This window comes from Dermacentor albipictus, chromosome 8 (genome assembly GCF_038994185.2).
Source record: "Dermacentor albipictus isolate Rhodes 1998 colony chromosome 8, USDA_Dalb.pri_finalv2, whole genome shotgun sequence".
Classification (NCBI taxonomy): domain Eukaryota; kingdom Metazoa; phylum Arthropoda; class Arachnida; order Ixodida; family Ixodidae; genus Dermacentor; species Dermacentor albipictus.
Window position 1 is genome coordinate 118,886,563 of NC_091828.1, and position 12,103 is coordinate 118,898,665.

General features: G+C 44.0%; 1 protein-coding gene across 1 annotated transcript; it reads right to left on the reverse strand.

Annotated features, from left to right (window-relative positions):
* Nucleotides 1-293: 293 nt before the first annotated feature.
* Nucleotides 294-2,786, reverse strand: LOC139048554 (keratin-associated protein 19-2-like). The gene is made up of 2 exons (XM_070522968.1): nucleotides 2,623-2,786; nucleotides 294-661 (listed from the first exon to the last, which is right to left on the reverse strand). The coding sequence occupies exons 1-2, from the start codon at nucleotides 2,741-2,743 to the stop codon at nucleotides 408-410; spliced, it is 375 nt and encodes a 124-aa protein (XP_070379069.1). The 5' UTR covers nucleotides 2,744-2,786; the 3' UTR covers nucleotides 294-407.
* Between the last annotated feature and the right edge of the window lie 9,317 nt (nucleotides 2,787-12,103).

A 12,103-nucleotide genomic window follows, 5' to 3' on the forward strand; every position in this document is an offset into this window, starting at 1 on the left:
GTCACGCCCCGGCACATGCTACGGAAGCCATCTGACCGCCAGAGCCGTTCTTTGCCATGGCGGTGGTCCCAGTGCAACAACAAGTCAACCACAATGACTGAACGATCAGGACTAAGCTGGGGTCAATGTAGTGTACAGACGTCTCTAATAGTTTCCTGCTGCTAACGCACGCACAGTTTTGATTTGTTAGTTTTATTTTTTGTTGCATTCTACTCGTAGCATATTACGTTGTACTGTGCGTGCAACGTGTCCCGTTCGGTCTCCCACTGACCGGAATCAATGACAGGCACCCAGAAGGGAAAACGGTGTTTTTTTTATTATTCTGAGTACATCGTTGCCGTTTCTTTGTTATCAAATAATGGTCTTCCTGCCAGCATGTCTCTTCTTTTTCAGCATGGTATTTGCGTCTAAAAGAACTGCTGCTGCTGTTGCTGCTGCTGTTGCTGCTGCTGCTGTTGTTGCCACTGCTGAGGGTAGCCTCCCCAGGTGCCATAGCCACCATAACCAGAGCCGCCATAACCGCCATAGCCGCCATAGCTGCCATATCCACCATAGCCGTAACCAGGGTAGCCGAAGCCAGGGTGGCCGTAACCACTATATCCGTAACTACCGTATCCGGGACTTCCCCAACTCGGGCCATTTCCAGAGCTGCCAACACCACCTGTAAATATTCGCATGAAAAGTTTAGTCCAGTTAGTCAAGGTCCTATTAAAAGCGGCAACCCAATGCATGTTTTTGTAGGTAATACTGCTTTGTGCGATCATTATCTTTGATATATTTTTACATTGAAGCATGTGCAACAGAATAGAAGATAAAATCAAAGACCAGCATCTGTCTCCCGGAAAGGCACATAGCCGGGCAGATTAAGCAACTACCAGAAAAGTTATATATCAGGTTCGAAAGCTGAACAAGTCGGCAAGTATCGTTCTTGTGATTTGTGCAGCGGTTACGAAGCACAAAACTAGGATAACGAAGCGCACAGGACGCACACTTGGACATGCGCATTTACGTTTCACGCACTACGCCGGCATTCTTTAGCGATTTCACCCTTCTTGGTCTAAGCAGAAAAAGCAGTCCAGCTGTCACCCTACCTAGTTTCTAGAGCGTACCCCACGTACATGCTGTGAAGCATTTATTGGTATGAGTGGAATCAAAGATCCTTGGAGCAGGAGAGTATTTCGTAAGAATATTTTCCCTCCTGATCTCGTTCTTTTTTTTTTGTCATCAATTTCACCAAGGAGCCAATTGCAAGCAGAGCGGGGCGCGACCTAATTGGAGTTAACACGGAACAGCGTAAGAAGGGCAAAAAGGAAAAGAACCAATACAAAGCACCACCTGGAGTTTAGGCTATATAAATTACCTAAATTGTGCGATGCCGTATGCAAGCGTTTAACTGTACTAATTACAGAACCTCAGGCGACGGCGACGGCACAAATGCTCCTGGAGTGTCCATATAATTGCTATCCCAATAACATTAATTATACTAAAGACAGTTTCGTGATAGGTTCCCAGTGCTGTCGCACATGTAACTAAACGAACAAGTGCAGGGGATACATTTTATGTGCCCACGTGATGTTCAAGGAACCTACGTTGTTCAGTAGGGGCTTTCAATATAAATTAAGATGTAAAGCAAAACATAACTGACGGAAATACCTGATACGCATAATTAGGTTAAAGTCCAAGGTAACAGTCCAGCTAGTAAACGTCCAACTGAGTCCAACTCAGTAACAGGTATCTCAGCATGCTGCAGTGCCCAGTCTACGCTTTGAAAGCCTGCATTAGCTAAATGTTACAAATGCAAGTGAAATTTAAAACGCAATAATTGACCCATTCAATGCACATTCGACTTCTTCACGTTTGAATTCTTGAAGTGTAATCAAGGGCATATATTTCATAAACAATTTCCTGTACGCATGTTTAGGCGCAGTGCCGATAAAGCTTGGCATAAAAAAAATAATTTTCTCAATGTTAGATGTAAAACTCAATTATGTGCTTTTCGATCTAATAAATTGAAAGGCTATCAAAATAGTTTGAAATTATGGCAGATCACCTTATATGTATGCGAACATTACTCTTTCTTTATATTTCTAGCTCGTTTGTCAAACACCAGCAGCCTCAGGATGAGGCTGCTGGCGTTTGAGCTGGTGAGGATGAGGCTGCAGGCCATTGCTTGGGCCAAGCAATGGCCTGCAGTATTCTGCAATAAATAAATAAATAAATAAATAAAGAACATTCGCACTGCGCAAGATAAGAACTACTGCTAAAATCATTGCACATGCACTGAAAATGTGCGCAACACGAGCTAGCTATTTATCGGGCTATCAGAAATCTCAGTTAGGGGCTTAAGCAAACAAACGAAAAAAGTTGCTTACAATATTGGTTGCAAGAGGAGCTAAGAAGTAGCAAGAACTGGCTACGAGGAGGCACTATGGCGATAACAGCCAAGCATGAATATCTGGCAGAGTTTACATTGGAAGAAGTCAAAAATAACGTGTTAAAAGAAAGGAATGTGCTCTGAAGGAAAGCGTGGTGCTGTAACTTACGAAAAACGGAAGGGGAAATTGTCAAACTCAAGGAGGCTTCAAACTCTCACCCGGGGAGTTACTCGCACGTATGTCTTACCGAAGCTCGAACTCGATCCTGGTGCCCCGCTGACGGAGTCCCGTGTTACGCTCCGCTGGACTGCGTCCACGCAGCAGGCCGCCAACGCGGCAAGCACGCAGGCAACGAAGAGGCGGGCCATGGTTCCTGATTCCGGCTAGGAGCAAGGGGTGCAAAACCCGAAGGCACCGAGGCCCTTTTATATGCCGAAATTTTACCCCCGCCAATCGATCATATGAAAGCCTAAAGCTGCGCAAAATTTCCCAACAGAAAACAGCTCATATGCGCATTGTTCGATTCCTTGTCGCCATGCGCTATTGTGTGAATGGATAGAGTTTTCTTTTTTTCACTCGTTTTTTTTAAGGGCTCGCGCATAAGCGAGACAGCGCGTAATTGAAAGCCTGTTTACGTGCCGCGATAGAAAATGCCTCGCCATTGTGCTATGAACACGACATAAAATCTTGGCGAAGGAGTTGTTGAAAATGGCTTATCTATGATAAACGAGTACAACCTCCCCGTTTAATTGTTTGCCCTCTGAGTGAAGAAAACGTCATCAAATATTATTGTTAATGCTCACCAATGGCAACGTCGAAATACTACGCATACCATGGAGTTGGAATACGGACGGAGGTCGCAGAAATACCAAGTACGGCTAAGCGTATAACACATCTTGAACTATTTCCGTATGTATAGCATGATGCTATCTAACGCTTTGTATTCCCTGAGGGTGCACAAAATAAATAAATAAATAAATGATAGTTTGCAAGCGGCTTTTAATGAGCCGGAGGTGGCCAATATAGGAGACATTTCCAGGTATTTTCTGCGCATTTAGCCTAAGTGCATAATCAACGTTGTGCGTCTTGCCAGCAAAGAAAAGCAGGTTCCTGGTTTTCCTAAATACGGCAGCGTTTCCCTTTTCCTCCTGCGGCTATCTTGTGCCAGCCTGAAACTTTTATGATACAGGAGCGATGTTTTTTTTTTTTTATGTGCTCTGTCGTATGACCAGGAAACCTCTTGCCTTACCCGGGTGCGGAATGTGCAACCCTTTAGGCATGTTGACGTGGTGGACAACTTCATTCACAAGTGGTTCAGTGTTCAGCCGCAGATTTATTGCACAGTAGAACCAATTAGCGCCTCCTGAAATCGATGCTACCAGTGTTATTTGTTTATTTGTTGAATAGTATGTTACAGACCACTCGAGCACCGTGTAAGCAGGGGGAGGAGGGGGCACGTACAGGAACTGTCTGTGTAGTAATGTACAGAAATAAATAAATACCAACGATAATAATAATAACCATAATAATAAATAGAAACCCTGGTAACTGCATTGGATACGTAAAACAACAACATACAGTGGAGAGTTTTAGTTACACGTACGCAGAGGCTTCACGTACGCAAACGTGAAGAGCCTACGTACCTTACGTGCACGCCATCTGAAACGCTTTTAGCTACACGTACGCCACGCACGCCATGAGGGACCCCGTAGCTCCATCTATCGGGAAATGTGAACACGGCGGTAGCCAATTCAATCCTGTCGCCGTGTTTCGATGCGAGCCGTCTGCGCGTGCGCGGCCCGCTATCGCTTGTTCGTGATCTTGCGGAACTCCCGCGCGAAGCTGTCTACGTGCGCAAGAAACGCACGCAAAGAATTGAATCTCACGTACGTCCGTGAGACGCGCGCGCGCCCGCTACGTTCTACGCATGCGCACTGCTGACACTTAGAAGCTCTACGTACGCAAAGCCTCTACGTACGTGTAACTAAAACTGTCTAGTTTTAGTTACACGTACGTCACTAGTAACTTACACATAGACTTACACATCACTTACACATAGACACTTAGTAAACATTTATCTACATTGCAATGAGCGCACAATTAAGGGATTCAGAAACGTACATTAAAAGATGACCCCCGAACATAAAGGAACTGGAAATACGTATAATATTGTCGAGTAATCGCAAGAGAGCATGATTTCTAACAGATTATTCTACGAATACGCTACGTGTCACAGTGTTAGCAAGCTGGGACGGAGTGATTGGCTCCGAGCTGTACCTCATCTCGTTCTCAAGCAGACGCTCAAATGGGTTATGCAAAATGCGTACGAACGTCAAGTGCCTTTTTTTAATATCCCGGCTGGGCTATTGGTGCTAATTGCTAACGTCGCTCTTTCCACGCTACAGAACATCTGTGCACCGTGACGACATATCTTGCTTTACTGTCCACTTAAACGAAATACAGTTTGTCGTTTCTGTTCCAAAACGGCGATCTGATATCATCTGTAGCGGGAAACTCCGGATAATGCTTGACCACCTGGCGACCACGCGGCTAAATCCAAATACGGGGGTGTTTTTGAATTGCTCCCCCAACAATAAGCGGTCACCGCGACCAGAATCCAGCTTGAGACCTTTTATTTTTACACTTGCGAGTGCATAGCATAGCCATAGGGTTCGAAACGTTCAAGAATGAAGAGGCAGAAATCGGTAACTGCGAAAAATTGAGCCGTTGAAAAGAAGGTGCAATTACAATATAGTCGTTTTTATTGCTACTAAAAGCGAAACTTGTGATTCCCCAACCAAAAAGATTATACTAAGTATTTTGGTACATGTCAGCGGCAACTTCAATAATATTTCTTTATCTATGCATCTTTACCCCGCTTAAGGGGACTAAGAGTGTTAACACATCCGCAATTCATGTTTTCTGGCAAGTGTCCATTCCTGCAAAATATAGATTGGCGTCGCACGCAATAGAGTCTCCTTCTTGCTCGGCGTTGGGGCATGAAATTCAATTACCATTCTGTGCAAGAATCACAAGTTAAATTATTTTCGCCATGGTGCTGGCATAATCATGCTTGGATCTCATGAAAGTCATGCAGTAAAGCATCTTGAGCCGTTGTATTTCTTGCAGCGCATTACCGCAGGACAAACCCTGTCATGCCAAAATTTGCTTGGCCAACCAGCGATCTCTGTAACAGGAAACGCACCTATTACAACTCCTGCTCATCCACCTATAAATATAGCAGATATGTCATAGTAGAGACAATATGCCGTGTACCGAGCGACGCTACTATACGTAAAAATTGTAGCGCTGAAAAAAATAACCAAGAAAGGTTTTCTGGGAAAACAATGGAAATAGAAGAGACGGGCATGTACGTATAAGAACAGGTGGTTAGAAAAGAATAGTGTAACGCAAGTAAGTCTACAGGAAACAGCCTGGTGTAGCATCACAATAGTGAATGGCTCATGCATAGAAGTAACGCGTTTTCTTAGGTTTCTCTAACATTATTTCCATGGTTGCTTTTTTTTGTTTTGTATTAACTATTAGATGACAAGAGCTGCTGGTAGCCGGTCGTTTGGTTGGGCCAGCTGGCCTGTCAGGGGAATACACTTGAAAGAAGCTATTCACATGACAAACGAGCGTATTTTCTAGTTTTAATGTGAGGGATACGACGGCTTGTGTAGTAAGAGCCCCCCAGCAAGGCGTTCAACGACTCAGCATATCCTTGGCACTGGTGTAGCGGCCAACAATCTAGAACAAATAGCCGCTGATTGGTATCTGCTCAACTTTCTTTTCTACTGGCGAATCACTGCACTATTTGTGTTGTATGTTATTATCGGTCCTCTATCGTCTTTCATTTTCATCAAGTTCCCGCTCCATTTTTTTGTGGCCAGCGCTTCATTTTTGAGCTTTTAGCGGGAATCTGAAGTCATTCAGCAGCTTCAGCACTACCGGAGCCACTCACTTGCTAAGCAACCAGGTCTCCAAAAGAATCACTTAAACTGTTCCTGTATGTCAGACACCACTCACGGGACAGCACCTTCATCCGGTGTTTCAGAAACCTGAAATATTCACGCGGATAGGAACTCACTGCTCCTCCTATTTTTCTGCACTGTCAATGAAGCAAGGATGTGACTGTATTCAATGTTATTTCAAAGACACTTTAAGGAGCTAGTGGTCGAGAAAATGTTCGCTGCCAGAGATTCGCCCCACAGAATCCCTCAATGCCTAAACTGCTGACAACTAGCTGCGCATGAGCATCAATCACGTTGAAAGTTGCCAGTTGAAGACCCTACATAGGTCTGTAATCCTTCGAGTAGGGCAGTGGCTTCAAAGGTATTTTAGAATCGCTCCCATTAACACTTTGCGGTGAGAGCCCACCTATGCAGGCGTCACGCTGAGACTGAGATTTCGCACCCGCATTTGTACAGTAGTGACCTCCAAAGCAATGCTGCAAATACCTTCAATAAACAAAACGATGGGGGCAATTGCACGCTGAATGCACAGAATGTCACCTCCAATCAAAAAATGCCTAAATTATTCTGTTTTCATTGACGACACTACCAGCCATATATAGGGTACCTATCTGGCCAGCCTGGGACAAGGCCTTTGTTGATACTGGCACATTGCCTAAAACAAGCTGCAGTTCAGGTATATTACAAAACCCAAACAGTGCTATTGAATTATAAGTGACGCCTCTGGTCGATAAAGCACCGCAGTGGGTCCTGAACTGAAAGCTAACGGAAACGGTATATGTTGTCGACAAACCCGAAGCCAAGTCAGATTGCTCTCGGCGAAGTACCTCAGAGCTATTCGAAAACAGCAGCGCATCGGTGTTGAGCGCATCCTTTGCGCAGCAGCTTTCGTAAGTTAGAAAGGCCCCGCAACAAGACGACAGAATAAATTGGAAGGGCACATGGGTACTGCTGCTTAATGTTAACAGGGACATGTGACTTTGTGAAGGGCGTTTAGTGCCTAAATAGTGTACCTGGTTGAGTGTTAGAGTAGCAGGATAAGTGTAGAAAGATATGAACCTTACATTGTGTGTGTGCAAGTTTGTACGCTTAATTCAGATATGCATAGTTGCATCAGATATGCATAGTTCCTTAAGCAAAAATCTACAGTCGGTGTGATAGAATGAGAATGACTAAACTGACCCACACAAGGAAGACTAGAAATATCTGGAAGAGGCTCTCTTGAAGCAGTGGACATACATAGGCTGCTGATCTTTACATGATCTTGAGCTTGCGCTCTTTTGGTCTTGTCTGGCCTGTCCTTTTTCTGGTTAGGTATACTCACTGCATTACAAGATGAGTGCTTATCAGGACAGTGATAATGGCAAATATAATTTATAACACTCTATAACCAAATATAACATGTGCAGTCATGCAATAGCATTGGGTGATGGACTATCGCTGTCAAGCACCGCCTTACTGCAGGGCCTAATATACAGCCTAACGGTCCTAACCATTATTATTATAATAGTGATGGCGATCATTATTATGACATATGCAATGACTAGGAAAGCTGTATTTCTTTATGTGACAAACAACACTGCGAGTAGCGTAGAGGACTCTACGTTAAAACATTTCATATTGTCTTGGATACGTAATTATAGCACTAAATGTTTATTTGAGGGATCGGTACCTAAGCCCGAACAATCTGAACGATATTTGGTTAAGTAGTACCATAAAGTAGCACAGCCAGATTTTATCGGAAAGTGTTGGGATTTCCGAAGTTGCTGTATTTTCTGGTCGTTAATGTACATGTCTTTGGAAGTTCGAGCACTCTAACATTCCCGAGTCTGTAATATTTCAAGTGTGCTAACAATGCAACAGAAATACAGCCCTCCCTTTTATCCGAAGCACTGCAGATATTGCTTACACTGACAAGGTATAGCAGGCGAGCAAGGAACAATCGTATGCTTGTGGATATGCCCTTTAGCAGAACAATACATTTGCATTCCAAGGCCCCCTTAAAACCAAGGACTTTAGGCAGACTCACAGTTGTTCTGCGTACTGTAAACATATGTATCACGAACACTTGCGCGAGTGCTTACGTGGGCAGAGTGGTGATCAAATTTCTGCAGATGATCACAAGCCGAGCTAGTAAAAACACAGTATTGAGGTGCGACAATACGAGCAGCAAAAACAGATCTGAATGTTTTCTTGGATCAAATAAATCAACATAAGGTGCACTTATTCTACGACAGTGGCTCATCTCTCTAGTTGTCAGAACGTTTCGCATATCAGCTCTTTTCCTTTTTTATATAGCAAGAAATCTATTTACAGTCACCGGTGCTTCCGACTTAAATTCCTCACATCTAGCCCAGTGCTTGAAGAGACGAACGATACTTCTGACACCACATGCCAATTACACATTTGCATACAAACACAGTGTACAAGTTAAATTCTTATTTTATGAATTGACAGCACGAGTTTTCCTCTGTAGAATTGAAGACGGTAAGTTTTCCAACGTTGTTATTCTAGTATGACTACTTAGACGTTTACGCACAATAACTGTAAAACCTGTGGCGAAGTGCGCTGAAGCTTTGTTTTTTTACGCGGTGTCTTAAAACGTTTTCTTTGGAAAGCCTAAAGCACAGTGTTATAGTTAATTTTTCTGCTCATAAATTACACCAATACACTCTGCGCACATGCATTTGAGGTCAAAAGAGCAAAGCACGTATTTGTATGGGTTTATAACTCATTATGATCACGCATTACGCTTAAAGCAGAAGCAGTGATGCTTGGTTAAATCATTACGTGTCACAAAAGTATTTGTTCAGCCAATAGGCACGGGTCATCCGACCTGCTGAGGAGGAGATCCGTGCCCGAGGAGGGTTGCTCAGATTTCTGTTCATGGATGGACTGAGTGCCAGCCAAGGCCAGGTGCGCTTAAATGGATTCGGTTTAAAATAGAAAAAGTCCTGTGGTATGGTTAGAGCATCAGATGTGGCATCTTGCATACGTAGCTTTCCGATGGAATCACGTGCATGGACAAAACAAGCAAAACATTCGTACAGAGATGCTGCTTAGCTCTCCGGGCCTTACGTCTACCTACGTTGCAGAAGCAATATTCCGTGGAAACAATATTCCGTGGAAACAGAAGCAATATTCCGTATTATTTCGCAACTTGAGCAAAAGAGATGGTTGTGCAAGATGACAAGTCGAAATCAGGTACTTTGGGCCCCGTCTGTATCAAGGGTATTGCGTGCCACCAGGCACCATGAAAATTCTCTAAATAACTTTGCCATTGGGGGAACACGCTTTTCATGTATTACGCAACATTGGTATTCCCACTTTAAAGAACAACTGTCCAGCCACGTTTCACTATAGCATTGACATGTGTGATGTCAATTTATGTGGGCTGATTTGTGTACTATGTCGACGCAATGCGGAAAGCCAGAGTTTAGTGTGCGCCTTGCCTCCATGATCCTGTTAATTCGTTTTTGCAGCCTATTTACGCTAGAAACGAACGTCATAAAGTACGCACTGGATATATATCAGAAACTATCGTTCCTTGACAGACGACACCTGCTTCATCCATCGATTAGCATTGCCTATTAATCCCGATCAACAAAAGTGATTTTGCCCTTTCTGGAAGGCACTGTTCTCCGAGATGTAATATTTTCAATGCTGTGTTGAGTCATATGAATGTTGTTTGTCTGGTATGTGCATTGGGCATATCATTTCATATCCAATCAGTTACCATCTGGAGTAACATGCTGGGAGTGCCTCAAAGCAAATCTCTGCGCGAATCATTAAGGGGTTATTCTAGTTCTTTCTTTTCTTGCGTCTAGGTGATCATGATAGTGCAAACAATGACTCGCGTTCTCTTAACAGACCAAGTGCCATCACAGCAGATAACCGTGGGAATAATGCACGTCACTTTCCCTGTCTGATCCTCGCATAACACTGAGCGAAATATTTTGAACATTTTGAGGCAACCTATAGGCCTGCACGAAGGTTTTACACCGGCAATTTGGTGTAAACAGCCTTTTTCAGCGACCAGTAGAATTAGAAAGCTAAACCTTCATCACGTCTGCTTCCGGTTTGTTCCACGCAACTCTTCTCACATGGTGTGCCTCTGCATTTTTATTAAAGGAACTTCGTCTCGCTTACTCTACGTAATGAACAGAATGACGGCAGTAAAACACGTGGCCTACTCGACATGCTGACAAACGCAATCATAAATTGGCATTTAGGTTAAAGTAAATTACGCACGCCTGTACCTCCCAAAATGATCTCGCTTTTTTTTCTCATTCTTTCTTTCGAGCTTTCTTATATCTCATTTATTTTGAATATCCCTAAAATTTCTTGCTGACGTAGCACGATTTCCTGACGGATCCTCCAGAGTCGATATGAGTCGCAGTTGCAGATGGCAGCATGGGGATCACGTATCACTAATGTGTACGTGTTGATTGTAGCGCCGGTCTTTCCAGCTTTTGTGAGGTCCAGGAGGTTACGGGTCTGCTTGATTGATCGTAACTTCCGGTCAATTTCACTCTGCGCTGACAGTATTTTTGAAAACTCCCAAAGCCGCTCGAAGAGTTTGTGGTTGGCCCTTCAATCTTTATTCCAGAAAACCATTACCCACGCTGACGCTCTGAAGTTTAGTGGGGTATACAAACAAACTGCAGCTGGTGACAATTATGATTATTTCCAATTGCATGCCCTTAAAAATGAGCGTACACCAACCCTGCTTGAGCAAATCAGGTATTAATACGTAAATTGCAGGCTAGCATTTCGGTTATGGCTCTCTGATCTTTCTTTTCCTCATTAAAATATCTCTGTGTCTATGTTTACTGGAACCTGTGATGACCCAAGCTCTATCAATGTCTTCCCTGCTTCTAATATGATAAGCATTGTTCGGAAGCTTCGCCTAGTTTTCGGTTTCACCATCAGAACCATCACCATTTCTAATCAGCCTTTTTGTATATCCTCTGCATAACGAAGGCCACTCCCAGCGATCTCCAATTAGCCCTGCCTTAAGCTAGCTGATTACAATTCGCGCCTGAATATTTCCTAATTTTATCACCTCACTTTATTTTCTGCCGTCTTTTACTGCAATTCCCTTCCCTAAGCACCATTTCTGTAACAATAATGTTGCAGTAGTTATCTGCCCTAGGCATTGCATGGCCTGCCCAGCTCCAGTTTTTTCCTCTTAAAGGCCATGTGCAATGAAATTTTCTACCGCGTAAAAAGCCCAGTTTCAGATAATTTAGACATGCAGTAGCCTCTGTGCGAAATCTTACGCTTGAAATACAGGTCAATGCGTCATAAAGAGCTGGCAAAAACCTATGTTTTTCATACCGAAACTGAAGAAGAATGCCGCCATTATCGCCGGCGGAAGTAACGTACAGGGAAGAATGTGGAGAACAAGCAGCACTCGTACTGTCTGCTTTCCTTGCTTGTATTCCGTTTCGGAGTATCCCCGAACAGGTCCCACACGTCTGCTACCCACAGAGTTTGTATACTTTGTTAGCGGCTTCGTGCGCTGTGACAACGCCGTAGCGCACCCGCCATGTTCCTTAAATGCGAAGCATTCTGCGAGTCCAGCCGGTGTTCTCTATAGGTTTATGTTCAAAAGCAGGGCCTGGACGCGTTCTGCCTCAGCTCAGAGAAGGGCGCACCGCACCGAGTCGCAACGATTCCGCCGCTACTCGCGGCTGCGGCGGAATGCTACGACCACGAAAGCCAAACCTGGGCCGTCCAGCAGGTCTCGGC

Bases quoted from the DNA above. Each gene is read 5' to 3' on its own strand.
- LOC139048554 (XM_070522968.1), bottom strand. From the start codon at position 2,743: ATGGCCCGCCTCTTCGTTGCCTGCGTGCTTGCCGCGTTGGCGGCCTGC. The intron at 662-2,622 runs GTAAGACATACG...GAATATTTACAG, and splicing joins AGGATCGAGTTCGAGCTTCG to GTGGTGTTGGCAGCTCTGGA.